We start from the raw sequence: 19161 nt of genomic DNA on the forward strand, positions 1-19161 counted from the left end.
GCCCGGTGTAGCCCCTGTTCAGCAGTATTGGGATCCAAAGAAGAAAAAGGCCGCTAGGGCGGGAGAAGAAATATCCAAACTGTACTTTCCCCACCCCAGGCGTAGGGATGCTGCCCTCTTCCTGGCTAAGCACGAGATGGGGAGGCAGGAACAAACAGGGCAGCCACGAGAGTCTGCAAAGTCTACTGTGACCACGGAGGCAGCCTGAACACCGTAATGAGGAGAAGACAGTGCGGTGAGAGAAGTTGGGAGCCACGAGCAAGGTGGGCTCCTTGGTGGTGATACCTCCCATTCTGAATCAGGGCTCCTGCCTCATTTAGAAGCAGTCTTGGACTGACAAACCCCACCCCCAGTGAATGTTGAGACAAAGGTGGGCAGAGTGGAGAAGGCAGAGGGAGAGAGACTGCGAATCTGGACAGCTTGAGGGGTAGGAGTGCTGAGGAAGGGAAGGAGCAGCAGGCGAGAGAGGAGCAGGGGCTCAGTCCTCTGTGAGTGGCTGCACAGATCTCTCCTGACAGATTGGATGTCTCTCTCCCAGTGACCTCTGTTTAGCAGACAATAACTCACTGGATTAATGACCAATCAGTGGAAGGCCTTCCAAATTGCCTCCAAATATAAAACTCCAAAGTCAGAATGGGATACGGCCAGAGTCTGCGCCTGCCAGGTCTTTTGTGTTTTTTCTCTCCCAAAATAGTGTTTGGGGCTAGACTTTAGGGAGTAGATTATCTGGCCATAGACTGAGGTTTCCAAAGCCCCAAAGATGAAGTTATTTCCCATCTCTTCTCACTTTACTCTTCTCCTAGAATTTATACCTCAAACCACACTTCCCAAGGAAGCCTGGAAACCTCCCCTCCCCTGCTGGCCTCCTCATATCCCTGATCCTACAAGAAATTTCCCTTCTCACAACTATGGACCTGAGAAGCCACCACTTCTTTCTAATTTTATCTTCCCCCAGTTGGGGGAAGAGATGGAAAATTAGAGCAAGAATAGAGTGGGGGTCTTCCACCATCTAGGCCTTCTGTCCTGGCCACTCCAAGGAGACCTGGTAGAGTGCTGTGGCACCCTGTGTGTGCCTCCTCCCAGGAAGTGAGGGTCCAAAGGCCCAGGGACCAGGGTGAGGCTGGGGAGGTGGTATCCGTTGTCACAGAATCTAAACTCTGAAATCACAATTCAGTTCCTGGGCTTGGGTAGGAGTCATCTTAAAGGCCACATCCTGAATGACTCCAGCCTTAGCCCAGTGCCTGGCAGGGAAAGGGCCTTGCTCAGTGGGACCCAGCCCCTCCTTCCTTAGCCCCTCTCCAAATGCCAATCCCAGCTAGCTATCCCCTCTCCGCTGCCTTCTAGTTCCACTGCTCTCCGCTAGGTTCTTCCTCTGCTGAGAATAAGGACACTTTCAGGAGGAAGAATAGCCCAGATTCCAGTGGATTTCCTGGAGCTAGTCTGAGTAACAATCCACTGATGGAGGTGGATACAAACTCTCTGAATATTACAAATAAGCATGTAGTAACCTATACCCAGATGCCCACAGAACTTCAAGACATGCGAGGGAGCTGTTCCCAAGCACTGTCCCACAGAGGATAGATACACAGCTGGCACCTAATTTCAGAAGTGGGGAGAACTCAAGGAGTGTCCAGTCCAACTGTGCCATTCTTAGACAAGGAAACTGAGGTCCAGAGTGAGGAAGTGATTTGTCTAGAGTCATGCTTGGGATAGGCCTGGGAGTTGAGAGGCTTATATTCTAGGCGGTTCAGCTTGGCTGTGTGATATGAGGTAGGACACTCCTTGAGCCTGCGTCCACTTTTATAGAGCCTAGGCATGTGTATGGAGGGGAGGCAAAATGATCTCTAAGATCCCTTTTTTGGACTGAAAGTTAGTAATTCTCAATGTGCTAATGTAAAAGTGAGGGACAATAAGCAGGAATAAACTGACTTCAGACAATAACAGGCACCATTTTGACTAAATGCAGAGTATTTCCTCTTGGGATTTAAATGCTTATACCCCTACCCTACCACTGAGCACAAACCCAATTCCTGGTCCTGCCTCGGCCCCACAGAGGTTCATGTACTAGGTTTTACTGCTTTTCTATGGGGGGGGTTGTTTTCTACCCTCATCACCAAATCAAAAGTGTTATTTTGGGATGTAGCAACCTGAGCAGTAAATAATTAATTTGTATAATTAAAGGAGGAAGCCTTCAACCTGGCAATTTTTAACCAGGCATCAATGCACGCATTGTACCAGCCTAGCCTTCTCACCCGACCCCCACCTCTGCCCACACACCTACCAGCCTCCCCAGTTGCCTCCCCCACAGTCGGAGACCGGCATTCCCCAGATGGCCAGCAGGGTCCACAGAGCCTGATTCTGCTCCCTCCCAACAAAGTTCCATTCTCTACTGTGCTCCCCCACAGCAATTGGTCTGCCAGCAGCTGTCCCTCAAAGCTTGCTTTCCCTACCCTGCAAAGCTATGCTGGGCTCCAGGTCCAGGCTCTCTGCTCTTGGGAAACATGTAATCCACCTTCCCAGCTCAAGATGCCCCAACAATGCAGCGAGTTTGCATTTCAAGAAACTCCCATTAATATCAATTTACTTCACTGAAACCTCGGGTTCTTCATCAAGTTGATGATTTATGATAAAATCAATTAAATTACGGCCACTTAGGGCCCAGCCGCTTCCTCTCAAATTTCATTGGTGCGGGGCCCAAGTGTCTGGTGGAAAGATGCAAGTTTAGCTGGAGGCGAGGAAAGATAATTCTGCGGCTGAGAAAATTTAATGCAAAACAATTTCCAGGCAAAACTGGGCGTCTGGACAGAGATGCAAAAGCCACTAGTTGGCCTGTGGAAATAACTACCTGGGAGTCAAAATATTTTTTCCCTACCCCCATCATCCTGCATGGCTCCCTCCCCATGTTTGCCTTTGTGCTCATTTGCCCCCCTTTTAAGCAGAGACTTTGGGGGAATTTGAGAAGTAATGGTGGGACACAAGCTTGCCAAGGCCCACCCTCCAACCACGGATCTCCTGAGATCTTCCCTACCACACCAGGCCTTTTCCTTCTCTCCTCCCGCCTTCCCACCCAACCATGCTCACTAATTCCTCAATCTCCCACTGCAAAGTTAAAGATTCAAAGTGAAGATCAGGCCGCGTGGGCAGAGGGCATATGAGGAAAGGGTGGAGGGGCAGGGGGCCAAGGGCTGGGCCAAGTGAGCTCTGCTGCATGTGGCTGTGGAAAAAGGAAGGACAGGCAGGAAGGAACACTACCTCATGGACAGGGCAAGGGGCAGCAAAATGTGTCCAGAGCTACCCCATCCCACAGTACCAGAACCAGAGAACACGAAGTCTCCCTCCAGGTTCCCAATATGCCTGTTCACAAAGCCATCCTGCAAACACATCCGACAAGCCCTGACCAGAGCGCACGCACCTCTCAATGTGGATGTGCAGATTGCGCTCACACAATACACAAACACACCTATACGTGTGCTTGCCCGCACACTCCTCATACTTCACACAGACCTACCACACCAGGTGCCTGCAAAGCAACAGTTCTCACTATCTCCCCACATCTGGGAAAATAAATCTCAGCACATCAGCCTGGCATCACCTCCCACTCCAAGGAGAGGGGCTTCTCAGGCCTCTGTTCTGTTTGGTTTTTGGTTTCCAGAGCAGGCAGGGAGTAAACACAGCTTCTCTGAAGCCATAAATCACCTCCTCTCCTAGCTTCTCAGCTTAACACCCAGCCTCAGCGCAACCCCTTGTAGTTTTGGCTTCAAATAACCCGCTAGGTGCTAAAGGGTTGAGCCATGGTGGCAGCTGGACTGTGGGAGCAGGACTCAGCCGTCCCCACCCCCACTGGTCCCAGCAGATGCCCCTCACACTTCCCTCGACACCCACAGCTCACAACTCCCCTGGAAAACCCTCCAGAGCATCCAATACCCTTCGTGAGGGAGAGTTCTCCCATCCCCTAACCGGACCTTGTCCACACCCCACACAAACAGCTCCACATTCCTCCACGCTCGCCCTGCACCCAGTCTGAGCCCCCGCCTCATCTTTAAGTTGCTCTCATCTTTGTGTTCCACTAGGATCCAGGCCTGTCCCAGGAGAGAGTCTGTCCACGCCCTCTGCCCACCCTGAGCGCCCCGGCTCAGCACCCCACACTTACCTGTGCGGTCTCCCGCTAGGGCGCGGGCAGCGGCGGGCTGCCGGGCGCGGGGGGCGCGTGGGAGCCGATTGCCAGGCCTCGGACCCTCGGCCCCGGCTGGGGCTCCGCCGCCGCCGCCGCCGCCGCCACCGCTGCCGGCCGCATCCTGGTCACTCAACCCCTAGCAGCCCCGGAGCGTCCCGCCGAGTTGGGGGAGAGGCCCGGATGCGCTCGCCCCCGCCCCCGCCCCCGCCCCCGGCTTTGTTCGGCCTCCTCAGCCGCGGGGCCGAGGCTCGCGCGGATCCTTCACTCGAGGCGTCCTGAGAAGCCGGAGCTCCCGCTCCACCAGGGCCCTCGTGGGGCTACGGGAAGGGCGGGCCGGTCTGGCACCGAGCTGGGCTCGGGCCTTGAGAGCGGGCCAAGTTGCCGGGCGAGAGGAGCGGCGACTGACAGGGGCACGGCGCGGCGCGGGGAGCGCCGGGGGCGCCATGGCGGAAGGCGGGCACACCGGCGGCTCTTCAATGTCACCAGCGAAATGGGTTCCATATGTCCGACCCGGCGGAGAAGGGAGGGAAAGGGAGAGAGTTCTGGGCAGGAGAGGGGGTTGGGGGGCGCAATGGAGGAAGCACAGCACTAGCGAGGGGGCAATGGGAAGGACTGGAGAGGCGAGAGAGGTTTGCATTTTCCATTTTCCCTCGAGTTTCTAAAGCTGCTTAGGCTGGTAGGAACTTTCTTTCCTTTTTTCCTTTTCTTTCCTGAAAGATGGGGGAGGGAAGAGATTAGTAAGGGAAGCATCCCCTGGTTCAAGGCTAGGGGTTTCAGGGAGGAGATGCGGATTGGAGGTGAAAGCTCTTAGGTGGCTGGGAGATCAACAACTTCTCCCAGTCCCTAGAGAAAGAAGAGACCAAACCCCCAAGGGGGAAGAAAAGCCAAGGAAGAATTCTAGGGTCCAGGTGTCCAGACTGGCCTCAATCCCCACCCTACCCCCATGATGGAATTCGGCTTTGGGAGGTCCCGATGGTTGTTACTGATGGTGGCGGTGGTGAAGACTGAAGTATTCAAGACGTCTTGGCCATTCCCTGGCACTTCAGTTCCTATCACACTGCCTCTCACCTGATTTAGCACCCCCAACGGCCTACTCTAGGGTCCTTCTGAGATGGCCTCTGCTATGGGCAGCCTCCTGTAAGAAAGCTACTAGAAAGATAGAGAGCATGGAGTCTGGAGGAGCTTCCTTCTGTGCCTGCTCCCCAAGGAGGTTAGGCTCTTTCTCTGTGTTTCTGTCTCTATTTCTGTTTTTCTCTTCTCTCCCCCTGCCCTGCCTTTTCTAACCATTGCTGTTGTCTCTGTTCCTTTCTCACAGCCTCTTTGTCTTCTCACACTGCCACTCTCTATGTCTTAAGTGAATTTGAATTGAGCCTTGCAAAGGACTTAGGAGTGTCTCCAGAAATCACTTCTGGGCTGGCTCATTAGGCTGCCTCTTTTCTTCTCCTTCCTCTGTGGGGGAACCACCCTCTGTCGTGGAGAGATTCTCTTCTAGAGAGAAAGGGGCAAAGTGAGTGGTTTTCTTTCCACTTCTGTTCTTCTCACTTAATTCTGTGTGTGTGTGTGTGTGTGTGTGTGTGTGTCCATCTGAGTTGTGGGTCTCCTTCCCAGACAGCCTCCCTTTCCCCCTTACTGGTCTTTGTCTCCGTTCTCCCTGTCATCCTCTCCTTGGGCTCAGGCTTGACTTCTCACCCCAGAAAGGGATCCTGCTTCTTGTTCTGTCTCTGAGTCCTCTCCTTGTCCTTCGACCTCTCACTCTTCATCTTTCTATCCAATTCCTCCGGTCATTAAAGCATTAGCAGCCGGGCTTCTTAAAGGCATGGAGATAAACACTACAGTTATATAGAGAAAGAGCATGCTAGCGGAGAGTCTGGGGAGAAGATGGAATTAGCAACCTTCCTAAAGCCCTGTCCACCAAATGCATTCTACCCCATCCCCTGAACAACACAAAAGCAAATCAGAGGGGTGGGGAGTACAGAACTCGTAAGAAACAGGGTGCTTCATGGCTAAATGAACTAAAGAGATACACATAGATGGATAGATAGACAGATATAACAACAAAGTCTTTTCAAACTTGCTGATTTGGGGGGTAGGCCTAGATGCCTGGATGGAGGACATCAAGTCTCACATAGGGGGATTTAGTGAGATAATGGTGGCAAGGATGGTCCCCCTGCTTTGTATCCTGGGGAAGAGTCTGTTTGTGTGTTGGGGAAAAGGAGGGGGAGGGGGTATCAGTGCCACCTCCCCTTCCCAGGGCCAGAGAAGACAAAGACCTGAAGGGGGCTGAGAGAATAAAAAGGAAAGGCCTGGGGAGAGGGGGTCAGTCCTCCAGTCACAGGCAAAGGCAGCAGCAGGAGGGGAGAGGGAAAAGAGGTAGAAGCAGGAGTTGCAAGCACGGGGATAAGGGGCCTATGGGACTGGCTCCCAGCTCTCCCTGCTAGCTGTAGCCTAGCCCAAAGAACAAATCCTTCAGGCCCCCCCCCCATTTTGTTCCCCATCCTCCAAAATAGGCTGAATTCAGAAGCTAAGAAAAATGATTCTGATTCTACCCTCTTCCTTCTCCTTCATTTCCCTCCTCCTCTCCAAGGAAGAGGTGATCATTTTCCTCCTCTCAGGGACTCCAAGACTTTGGCCTAAACTCTGGAGCACCAGTTTAGGGGGTGAATTCACCCTCTTCATGCTCACTGCCCCCCACCCCTCAGCCACTTTGCAGGTAAGGGAGAAGTAGAAATGCTTGTCTCCCACACTGAGTATATGTGGGATCCTCCAACATTTGGGGGAGTGGGGAATGGGACTGAAAGTATTGGAGCCCCTATGCCCCAGGACTCTTTGCTGCCTCCCCCAGCCCTTCTCATCTCCCCACAATCTCCAGCCCTGTCAAAGCTGCCCATGAATCCAGACATTCCTCAATTCCTTTTATCCAGGCCAAGCAATGCCCCTTCCCATCCCAGCCTAAGGTCTTGGCCTTCCCCAATTTCTCCCTAGACCATTTTCAACCCAGACTCCCAAGTTGGGAGGTGTCACCCACCACTGCAAATCTCCTGTTAACAAGGATGGGGCTCAGTGTCCACTTGGAGCAGAGTGTGGGAGGGAGCTCCTGGAGGTTGCAAGGACTTGGGCCTAAGTTGCCACTCCATGCTGCCGATTGCTGCTGATGCCATGAATAATTAACACTGGGTGCCTATCATTCTAATTTTCCTGCTCAAAGGTTTACACTAGCAGGCAGAGTTAAATGCCACAGATGATAATGGCTGTAAAGTCAGTTGGCCGGGCACCAGTCAGTCAGGGAATGAGCAACCAGCAGTCCAGACTAGATTTGGTGAAGGCTCTGGCCCTCTGCCCCTCACCCATCACAACTTTGGGGCACACTGCAGGATGTCCCCAGAAGCCACCTCTAGCTTTGCTCTTGACCAGTAGTAGCCTTTTTCCTAATGGGAAGGAACCGGAACTTCCACGTGAAACTGTGGGGAAAGTTACCAGCTCACTCCCCATCTCGGTCTGCATCCCATTTGTTCCCTCTTTGGATGGGGGCTTAAGTAGAGGAACACACCCCATGTCCTGGAATACTTTCCAACTTTCTGGGACCACCTGATTCCTAGAGTTCCTAAGTTCCTAAGTTTTTCTCGAAAAACTTAAGAGAACTTCTCTTCCCTTTATCACCCAACATACAGTGCCTCACTGCTCAGGAAACTTTTCTTTGTTTCAGGAGGTTGGAGGAAGGCTTCTGGGGTGTGAATTCATTTCCTTGTTTTGTTAGCCAGGAGGGTGGGGAGTCCAGGCTTTCAGTTTCTCTCCCTGTCCTTCACCCTTTGCCTACCTCCATTGTCTCCCCCAATTTGGGTAACTCCTTCTCCACCCGCAATGATTCCCCATACACATCAGTCCTATAAATTAAGTTTTAATACTATAAATGAATCTCTCCCACCCCTTTCCATTTGCAGAGAACTTTGATTTCGTCTTCATCGATTACAAAAAAAATCTTTGCCTTCAGCTCCAGTAATTTCTTTCTCAGCTTCCACCTCTCTTGCTCCCAGGCTCCTTCTGCTTCAGAGTAGGGTTTGTTCACCCGGGGCTGGAGTTGGAGAAGCCAAACTCCTGGAGGGGAACCGCTGAAAAACGAAGCTCTGTCTGCAGCTGCAGGAATGTTGGCTCTATCAGGCTTGCAAATATAATTTTTATATTAGGTCGTGGTCTTTGACTGGGTTTATATGCCAATGAGGCATTTCTGGTTTACCAAATTTATACAAATCTCGCCTTAATTGATAATCACAGATGCTGTAATTTAAGACCTCCAGCTATAGAGCTTTCATATTAACTGCTGATATATTACTGTAAATCGTCTGAAATAACCAACTCCTGGGAGCAGAGCAGAGAGGGAGGAAGTGCCTCCGAGAGAGCGACTCTCTCCCGGCCACAGAAACAGCCCAGCTTCCACATCATTTTCCATGAGAAATGATTTATCGAAGACATGGCCATAAACAACACAACTGGCTCACAAACACACGCAGACGCGTGCGCGCACGCACACACACACACACACACACACACACACACAATGGTTGGCATGCCGGCTGAGATGCTGACACCCATATTGCTATAAATCAAGAAAAAGGTTGGAGGAGAGAGAGAGGGAGAGAGGGAGAGAGAGAGAGGAGGAATATTCCTAAAATCTCTATGCAATGCCTCAATGGGTATAAACACAGAGTACCGTGTGAAGAGAAATGGCAGGAAATGAAGATGGCTATTTGTCACATTTTACGACAATAACATTAATAACAAACAATAAATTTACATGGACATATAAGACGCGGTAGGTAGTGAGAAATCCCTTCTACTTACAATACCCCAGCCCGCGGTGTGGCTCCGGCTGCGGGGCTGTTTTATTGCTGCCTCCCTTTCTTTTTCTCTCTCTCCCTCTCTCTCTCCCCCTCTCTCTTTTTTTTTCTCGGGGTACAGGCTTGTTTTTCAAAGGACAGTTGAATTGCACGTCAGAAACAGGGAGACCGAGCCTGCGATTTTCCTGACGAATACATATCTATTCTGCAACCTCGGCATTAATTATTTAATGAATCACGTGACCGGGAGGGGGAAGGGGGTCTTTCGATTTCAGGCTCAAAGGACCACTATGACCTTCCCCTTCAGGAGGAGAAATTTTCCTGCAAAATAAGTTCCCCCCCACCAATGGAATAGTAGAGTTCTCTCTCTCCCACACTCATATCTGTACCTACTACCTCTACAGCTCCCTAACCCCCCCAGGCACACACTTACCCACAGCCCACCTCTCCTCTCTCCCTTCTCCTCCTGCTTCTGCTTAGTTTGTGGAGGTGCAGAAGTAGTCTGCAGGGGCGTCTGAGGGGTGGGGGTGGGGTGGGCACGGAGCCCTTCTCCAAGCCCCTGGATTTCTCAGCTTCTGATTCTTCTCTCCGCATCCTTTAAGATTAAGATTCCCTCCCCAGCTCCACTTTCTCCCCCACTCCTGGGCTATTTGTTTTAGTGGGACCCACTCGCTCTCTTCCTAAATAATCAACAAAATTTCTGAAGGGATCAGCTTGAAAAGAAACACTTCATAAGCCCATGTTATATATGTATAAAGAATGGCACTTCTGGCTTTAATTCTCTTTTTGATCTTTTCTGGTACCTTTTGAAGGGGCATAAAAAGGACAGCATGAAGCGATGACTCTGGAGCTTCCAGAGTTGAGGATAACTGCAAAGGGGACTTTTTTTTCCGTTGTGTCATTACTACCATAGGTAGCCAGATTCTATTGACTGTTTGAAAATAGGCTCTAGAGACAAAGACCAGGACTAAGGTTTCTACACAAAAGAAGTAGACACTCAGCCTCTATTACCTATGTCATACCCTGTCTCTGTCCTCCCTGCCCCCCCAGACACACCAGGGAAGACAGCTGGAGATTTGAACAGGAGCAGAGGGAAAGGAAAGAAGAGCTTTGAAGTCTGCCTGGCAGCCCCAGGGTCCCTGTTTCCCAGGTGTTAGTACCCTGAGCTTCCAATCAGCAGACAATGGAGACTGATCAATGGGAAAAAGATGGGAGGTATGCATGTTAAAGGGTTAAACACCAGGGATAGGGGAAATCTATCCCCTAGGCCTAAGGAGAGATACTTATGCAGACCCCTTCACCTCAACGTAAACAAAACAAAACAAAAAATCCCCCAAACTTGAACAGTTGCAACCAGAATCAGAGTTCTTGGCCTGAGCATGGGGTGGGGGTAGGGGTGCAAAGGGAAGCAGAAAAGACATTCCTAAAAATGCCCCTGACTGCACATTCCCAGCCTTATCTGTCTTCAGCAGCTCTCGGGGTAGCCTGGACCACAGCCGCCTGGGCAGGCAGGGAATGGGGGAAGAAAAAATGTGCTCTAGTTTAGGAGAGCATGGGGCAGAAGGGCCTCCACTGGTTTAATTTGGAGAGGTCTGAATCAAAAGCAACTCAATGGGGAGAAGGTTGAGGACCTAAGGACCTAGTTGTCTTAACAAACCCCAAAGAAACAGCCATCCCGATGTCGGCGGCCTCAGCCTCGGACGTTCCAGCTGCAGAGGCTGCGCCGCCCCTACCAAAGGCGCTGGAATCCCGCTCGCGCCGCGCGGGGTTGGGGCGCCGGCGGGGCCCAGACTCTGTAAGGGAGGGGGTGGTCGGCTTTGATTGTCCAGATACAAAACACAGACTGGTATTGAATTCAGCCTGATCCCGGCTCCAGCGAGGGCAACTCCCTGCAAGGTTCTGGCCACAAATCCATTAAAAATGGTCCTCCAAAGAAAAACACTCCGCTAAAGTCTAAAACAAAAATAGGAGGTGGGGGCAGGAGAGAGAGAGAGAGAGAATGAATGTGAATGAGAATATGAATATAATATGCTGGACATGGGAAGACAGCAATCTCTGAAACTGAGATAATATTATGTTTAAGGACGAGAAAAAGAACAGCAAAACGATGCGAAGGCACGCGGAGCAGGTTCTATTAAAATGCCCACACTCTTTGCAGACCCTGGGAATCTCTACGTTCAAATAAACAAGCGCCTGAGCGCGAGCTGAGCGCTTTCTTGCTGCCGATAAAGCGAACGTTTAGACTGTGAGAAAGCCGAGATTGATTTACGAATCTGAACGCGCCAGTTTTATGGCTGATCACAAATCCGTCAGCGCTCAACTCACGCTGGGAAACTTCCCAACTCCGTTTTCGAACCAGACCCCCTCCTCAGCCTCCGCTTCTCAGGGAGACCTGCCACCACCACTGAGACTACCACCGGTGCGGGGGCGGGGGGGGGGGGCTGCCTCGGAGGGCTCTGGCAGGACTGGGCAGCCCCTTCTGCCTGGGCCAGGCAGGTGAAAGTAGGAGAGAGAGTAGGGAGGGCCCAGGAAACTGGGAGGAAAAGAGGGAGAAAGGTCAAAAGATTGGGAGGACTAGGGCGGCACTAGAGTTGTCTGGGAGTGAAGGAAAGGGGAGATCTTGCAGTTTGGGCCGGTGATGCTGAAATCCTTTAGTGAACCTCCACCGTCCTTGTCTGTGATCCCCCTCCTCTTTTCCTTTGGTGAGCCACTAACCCTCACGTTGCAGCGAGAAGTTTGAAAAGTCCCAGGCAACTAGGTCTTTGTCACTTGGGCCTATAGAGGGTCCACAATTAGTTAACTGTCCTTACGGGTAATGAACACACATCTTCCCGATGCCAAAATATTTTCAGTCCAGAAGGGACCCAGCTTGCCTTTCTGCTCATCCTCTTTCCTTCCTGAGGCCTCCAGCCCCTACACTTATGCCACCCAGGGACAAAGGAGAGGATACCGACCACTCCAATTATTTCTTGCCCGAGACAGAGTCCCCAAATTACAGGAAACAATTTTCAAAATGCAAACCAACAACCCACACATATGCCAGCAAGCTTCTGTCTCTCCTAATCTTAACCCTAGGGGAGCGTTTCCTCTGTCCAGCCAGAGTCTGTCTGTCTGTCTGTCTGTCTCTCTCCCTCTTTGTCTCTGTCTCTCCCTAAAAGGATGGCTGCTGGTATGGATTTTCAAGATACAGCAAATAGTATACAGATTTAGAAAGGCTCTGTGTTCAGGGCTTACCTCCCAGCAAATCTTCCACCCATCTCTTAAAATTAAGTTTCTGGAAACCTTGGTTAACATGGCAGAGCTGGCCCTGGAAAGTGGTCAGAACAGCCCGAACTAATCCTCCTCCCATTTCTCTTGCTCCTCTGATGGGTGAGGCACTGAAGGCCTCTGCACGTGGGAGATGTGGCTTAGGGTGAGAAGGTAAAGACGACTATAGAAATAGCTTCCTAAACAAAGGAACTTCAGAAAATGGGTTGAGAGGCTGTGGATTTGGATGTCAGCCCTCAGAGAGATGGCAACCTCCAAAGGAATATTCTTGGTGGGAGCCCTTTCTCTCCTTACAAGCCAGGGGCTTATTCCTCTGGCCTTCAGAAGCTCTGTGGATTGAGCCCTTCTAACATCTCATGTCTTCTCTCTTTGTCTTTCTTCCCTCAGCTCCCTCCAAGCAGAAACAAGAAAGGAGAATGAACAGGACATGGCAGGGGGAGGTGGTTGGTGCCTGGCCTAGGGAAGGGCCTGTGTATAGAAAAACAGATCAGTACCCTACTTTCCTCTCCCAACTGGACCCTCAGGATAAAGTTTTTATTCCTTTTCTCCTCAATGGACAATAATAGAAAAATAACCCAGAAATTCCAAGTTAGCAAAGAAGGGTTTGGAGGCTAGAGGGGGATGGAGAAGATGGGACATATGACAGTCCAAGGACTCCTCCCTGCAGAGGTGTGACTTTCCCTCCTGGGCAGGAGGCAAGAGCCAGCACAATGTCCAGTCTCAGAGAGGTCAAGGGGCTTCCGAGGTCATTTTGTGGTTCTAATACTGAGCTAATCGCCTAGAAAACGTGGCCTCTCCATGAACTCTCTCTCCTGCCAGCCTCCCGCCTCCAAACCCTAAGTGAGGCCTCAGGGAAAAAGGGCCGGCGCATTCTGGTCTGCTGCAGAGTGCACTGACTCCCTGGGCCTGAGGAGCAGGGCCCCAGAGGAGAGCAGAGCCCCCAAACCAAGAGAACAAGAGGAAACCAAAGTGAACACTTCAGGAAGAAGGGGGGGCGGGCAGAGCAGAAGAGGAATATTTCTGCGTCAATGCACCTCGCCTTGTGAACTGAGCAGTTTCCTGCTGCACAGAGTAGCACATATTTGTCTAGAATCCCAAGCTAGACAAAAGAAGAAAAAAACGAACACATCCACTTATACCCGCTCCAAGGCTGGGGCATTCCATCTGAGAACTGGCGTCAGTGACAACATCTCACCGGTAAACAGGCATAGGGGACACAAGTCCCCAGTGCAGATAGACAGAGTCACAGGAACGCTCGGACCACATGTGCACCTCTGTAGTCATACTCCTGCACACACGCTGGGGCTCACCATGCCCACCTGTATTTTCCAAAATCTGAAAAGTTCTTCTGAGCTGCCTGACAAACAACCTTCTTTTCTGGGCTTCTTCAGGGGCCCTGACACCTCTGTCCCAACCAGTTCAAACACTCTCCAGGTTTCCAGGCCCCTCTCTCTCGCTCAGACCCAAGCATCCGTCATCATAAAAGGCAGCAAATCTGCCGAAGCGTCCACCATAAAAACCCAGCAAAGATAGTTGAAAAAGGAAAAGGAGGAGGCGAGAGAGTGTTTCTTCTTTCGCTTGTGAAAAGAGCTCATAAAACGATCAAAAAAAAAAAAAAAAAAACAACGCCAGCCCGGACCCGGGCTTTGTTACCTTTGCGCCTCTCGCCTCCTCTCGCCTGAGCTCCGCAGATCCCATTCATGACGAACGGCTTCTTCCAAACTGAGAGAAAAAAGTTTTCAACTTTATGGTTCCAAATTTTTTCCCCCTGGCAGATCCGGGAGAGACGGCTAACACTTTTTTCCCCCAACAGCCGGTCTGCGGAGATTTGCTGTTGAATAATAACAAAGGAGAGAGGATACGTATTTAAAGAAAAGAAGTGATTAATGGTTTTCTGTATAATTCTCACATTTTTCTTAGCTCTTGTCTACACAGAATGGCTGTGAACTTTAAGCTCCATAGAAATCTCTTTTTAAAAATTCTATTCATACCTTCCAAGAAGCAGCTTTGATTTGGTTCTTTAGAGACATTCCTGGGGGGGCATATGCTTTTTAAGAACTATTTTCCCCCTAGACTAAAGGCTGCCGCATCCTCTTGCAGCTAAAAACATCACACCGCGATCCTACCAAACAAAGCTCGCCCCTGCCCCTCTTGTCCTCCAGGTCCAGGGTAATTTTTTTATGACTCTCCCAGCAGCATTTAAACGGGCAGTTCAACCACCATTTCCCTTGCTGGGGACACCGGCCCCATCGGTTCCCGGCCCTACTCAGCCTCCAACTACCGGCGCTGCAAACCAGAGGAATGCAAAATAAATAAGAATAAAATGTACAGATGGGATTGGCTCTTTTTATTTTCTGAAGAGATGGGATGGAAAAAAACGACGTTTAATTGCACATGCTCTTCGGAGCCCTGAGCTTTTTGGAGGCGAGGTGGCTGCACCCTGGGTTACCACCAGACCAGAGACCTGAAGGCTGGAGTCCCCAGACCTTAGAACTTTTCCATGGTGCTGCACAAAAGCGGCCCAAGCCTGACAAAGCTTCTAAGGGTCACCCGCACCCCTTTCCCCTTCCCCCATTCTATTCTAGGGGTGACTGGGACCTCAGAGACAAAAAGCTATTTGGTCCCCAGTCGTACTTTCGATACTTTCTATGAGAAAGAAAATGAAAATTAATACAGGAGCAGGGCTTCACAAAAGAGGCCATTTGTCTTCTTGATTATCTATTTGCTTGTCAGAGTTTGAGCTATGGCACCGGCTAGCTCCTTTGTAATATAAAAATACTCCGAAAACCTGCAAACACCCAGAAACAGCTGTGCAAAAAATTAGACTCATTAAAGCCTTAAACACCTCAGAGGAAAGCGATACCTTCTTATGCTGGGAGGAAAGAGGCCGGCCTCGCAGAATCCTCTCTCGGAACTTTAATAACCAAAGAGCCGTCTGTCTAGTAGGAGACAGCTTAACCGCATTTTATTTGCTTATGACAAATAAATCATGATATGAAAGGCTTTTCCGTACTTAAGCCTCTTGTGTCCTACAATGAAACATTTTCCCCCATTAGGGACTGGAATCAGCCCTCCCAGTCCTTTCAATCCATTTTTGGACTGGAGGGAAAAAATTAAAAGCCCCAAACAAAACACACCCACCCCAAAAGGAAAACAAACGAGCTACCACAATTTGGAGCCCTCTGAGATAGAAATTCCCATCAGACTCCTTGAAGAAAATCTTCAACCACATACAATGTGAGGCTGAACCCACTAGGGTGCTTAAAATATATGCTGGGTGGCATTAGTCCATATCTTTACATCAAGGTTTCAACAAAAACACGCTGTGCTGGTCACAAGAAACCAAACATTTATTTCTATTGTCACTCTGTACAGGACACACAATTTCACATCAACGAAAGGTTCTAGACTCAAGCAGCCCCAGAAATGGGAAGGGGCCCGATTTGGAATGTCAGAAAGAGAAAAGGAGAGAGGACGCACACGACATAAAATAATAGCAATAATAATAATAGTAATAATAATAATAAACGATGCAACAATGATAAACTATGGGAGAGGGCTCTGCAACATCCTCCTCCCAGACTGGGAGGGACACATTTTATTTCCTAGTTTCACATTCATTTTCAGTCTAGGAGAGAGGCCTCCACTGTACAACTCTGGATTGGTGAGAGCGTGGTACCCGGCTCCCAGAATTCAACTGGCCCCTCAGGCTGCCAGGCATGGCTTGGCCTTCCAGAGGAAGGCCCTCCCGGTCTCTGAGTCTCTCTTTTTTCCTTGGACTCAATTTCCCTGCCTGCTCGCTCCTGTGTTGTCAAGGCTGCCCTCTCCCCGACTTGTCCCCTTCCTTCTATTCCCCAGGCCCCCCAGCCCCAAGGTGGAAGGGGGTGAGCAGTCACAGTCCCCCCGTGAAGGGCACGGAGGAGGAGGGAGGTTATGTATGTGTTTGTTACCGTGGCCAAAACACTGCGCTATCTGGCAGTCAGAGGGTGCTTTCGCTGGGTGTCAGGAGTGGGGGACAAAGAAAGAATATCCAGGCTGTCTTCCAGCAGCGGCAGCAGCAGAGGCGGCGGCGGTGGAGCCGGGCCTCATTTGTTAGCTGGGTGTCGAGGTAATGGTCGCCACCGAGACCCGTCCTCTCCTCGGCAGAGTAAACAAGACAGATGGGCCTGGGCCTGGCGTGATTAAAGATGAAACGTGGATCCATCTTCACCAAAGCTGAAAACGAAGAGCTGCAGCCTCCTCCTATTTCCCTGTTTTTTTTCTTTCTTCCTTCTTCTTTGTTTTCTTTCTTTCTTTCGTATTTTCTTCCTTCCTTCCTTTCTTTTAAGGAAGAAAGCAGAAGACTTGAACCTTGCTTCTGGGGGGCCTCCCTGGCTCCCTATTGTCATTTCTATAAATAAAGCTTCCCCTCCCCCTCTTCTGCGTTTATTCCTATATAGATAAAGTTGGGGGAGGGCAGGTAGGTTTTTCCAGGCCCAGGCCCCGGGGCCCCCTCCCACCCCCACACCCCCCGCGCTCGCTGCCCACCCCCACCCCGAGGTTCGCGGCTCCCTCAAGGGGGGCACTAGAGCGCGGGGGGGCCTCCGTTGGGCCGGCCAGGGGGCCCTCCGGCTGCGCCTGCGGTGCCACCGGAGCGGATCTTGGTGTTGGGCAACTTGTGATCTTTTTTCCACTTCATGCGCCGGTTCTGGAACCAGATCTTGATCTGGCGCTCCGAGAGGCAGAGCGCGTGGGCGATCTCCACCCTCCGGCGCCGCGTCAGGTAGCGGTTGTAGTGAAATTCCTTCTCCAGCTCCAAGACCTGCTGGCGAGTGTAGGCGGTCCGAGAGCGCTTGGGCTCCCCGCCGGCGTAATTGGGGTTTACTGGACACACACAGAGAGAGGGAGAAAGAGAAAGTTTTATTATCCCCGAATGGGAGGAGGGAGAGCCTTTTCTTCCAGCTAACACAGTGTCTCCCTCCCTCCCTCTCTCTCCCGCCACCTCTGCTTCCTTCAAAGGGGGAAAAAAACCAAAAAGGGAAGAAAGCGGGACCCAAGGAAGAGAGAGATCCCCAAATTTTGGAGGGCTGTGCTGTCCTGGTTGCTGTTTGGGTGTCTGGGGGACAGGAGTGAAGAACCTCCCCAGGATTTTAATGGCTTCACTCTCCCCCTTGGCCAGGGCCCCCCTGGAATGGGAGAATGAAAGGTGGAAAAGAGGGAGGGGGTTTCCCTAAACCTTTCCTCTGTTTAGTTCCTCCCCTCGCTCTCCTTCCTCTCGGATTCCAAGCAGTGCCTGCCCCGGGTAAAAACTTTTGCCCACTTCTCCAGCCAAGGAGTCAGACTGGAAGAAAGGAATAAGTAAATACTGGGAGTTGACTCAACTCTGCTTAAATACAGATCACCTCCTCCTCCTTCTCCTCCCCCACCTCCCACACCCCTCCCCAACTTCCAACTTCACTGAGACTGCATCTCCCTGGTGAAAAAGTCGCTGGTGAGAATGGCGAAGAGGATGGAGAACCGACTTCAAAGGCGCAGGGCCCACCAGGCCATAAAAATTTATGGGGGATGTAATTATGTGGCTCTGAAAACAGGCGACCGTAAATCTCTGGCAATGGCGAGTTTATAGCGGGGACAATTGGCTTCCCCCAGCTCACCCCCCCCCAATGCCTCAGAGGTCCCTTCGGTGTAAAGCTCCGGGGGTGGGAGGGGGAAGGGGTGCCCACGCACTCACCCGTGCTCACGTGAACTTTGCGCATCCAGGGGTAGACGACCGGCTCTTTGCACGCGGAGTGGGACGGACTGGGGTGCAGGGGGTTCTGGGCGCAGGGAGGCGGCGGGGGGCTGCTTCTGACCGCATCGCAGTGCGGGCCGGGCTCCGGGAGGAGAGCCCCGGCCGGCGGCGGCGCAGGAGCCCGAGGGGACAGCCCGGGCGGTGGCAGGGGCGGTGGGGGTGGTGGCGGAGGCGGCGGGGGCCCAGGGTCCCGGCAGGCCGCGTAGCGCTGCACGGTGCACGCCGCGCGACGCCCGAAGCCCGCCTCCGGCTGGAAGCTGCTCTCTCGCCTCTGGCCGCCGGCGTAGTACCCGGGCGAGTGGTCGCTGGGTAGGTAATCGCTCTGTGAATATTCCTCGCACGGAGGGAACTTGGGGTCGACATAGTTTGAGTTGATCAAAAAAGAACTCATAGCCATTAATTTCTGGGAATTGCCCACAAAATATACTAAAATTTATTCCGACCCCTGACTCGTTTTCCTGTTTCCGAAAGCCCTCCTACTTACTGTCAAGTGAACAAAGTTAGGGGCCCACGTGATCCTCCGAGCCAATGGCCGCCCCGCCTGCGATTCCCGGATAAGGAAATCTGCTCACCCGGACCCTACTCCAGCCAAAGAGGTTTATTTCCCCTTCTGTTCCCCCTCCCCACCCACCCAACACCAGGATTTACATAGGGCTCCTGAGGGGCGACCCCCTCCTCGCCTTGCTCTCTTTGGGATGAGAGAGAGAGAGAGAAAGCTCTCGCCGGGCGCGAGCAGGTTGCGACTGGAGGGCCTGTTGGGGCGCTGGGTAAAGCGCAATCCCTGTGTCCGCTCAGAAGTTGGGGCTCCGGGTGTAGCCCCTCCTGTCCTGCCTCACCTCTGCCCAGCATTCTCTGCCTTCCATAGCCCCCCACCTCCTCTCCAAGGCGGGAGGGAGCCCACGCACCCTGCATCTGTGTTGGGGAGTTAAGTGATCGGTGGGTTGGGGGCTCCGCCTCGAAAGGGGAACACATATGGGGGCGAGGGGCACAGAACTTGGGGCTTTTCTCTGCAGCCGGATGGGATGGGAGGGGCAAGGGATGAGGGAGAAGGCATCGAGAGCTAGAGGGCGGGTGCGCAGAGGGACTTGTCAGAGATGAATGGAACTGCGGGCGGATCG

The 19161-nt window shown here is 51.8% G+C and overlaps 2 protein-coding genes across 4 annotated transcripts in view; both read right to left on the bottom strand.

Annotated features, from left to right (window-relative positions):
- HOXB3 (homeobox B3) overlaps window positions 1-19161 on the bottom strand; it is a 40481-nt gene that overhangs the window by 10011 nt on the left and 11309 nt on the right. For 2 of the 3 annotated variants that reach the window (XM_012660041.1, XM_012660049.1), the window contains exon 2: window positions 13927-14104. The exons of the other annotated variant lie outside the window; for it this stretch is intronic. The gene's annotated coding sequence lies outside the window, so the exon portion shown is untranslated. The remainder of the gene's footprint in view (window positions 1-13926; window positions 14105-19161) is intronic. 3 annotated transcript variants of the gene reach the window in all.
- Window positions 15600-18502, bottom strand: HOXB4 (homeobox B4). Its single transcript, XM_012660065.1, has 2 exons — window positions 17984-18502; window positions 15600-17136 (listed from the first exon to the last, which is right to left on the bottom strand). Exons 1-2 carry the CDS (start codon window positions 18438-18440, stop codon window positions 16838-16840), a joined length of 756 nt encoding a protein of 251 aa, XP_012515519.1. The 5' UTR covers window positions 18441-18502; the 3' UTR covers window positions 15600-16837.

The sequence above is a fragment of the Propithecus coquereli genome, unplaced genomic scaffold (assembly GCF_000956105.1).
Source record: "Propithecus coquereli isolate 6110/MARCELLA unplaced genomic scaffold, Pcoq_1.0 Scaffold119, whole genome shotgun sequence".
NCBI lineage: Eukaryota > Metazoa > Chordata > Mammalia > Primates > Indriidae > Propithecus > Propithecus coquereli.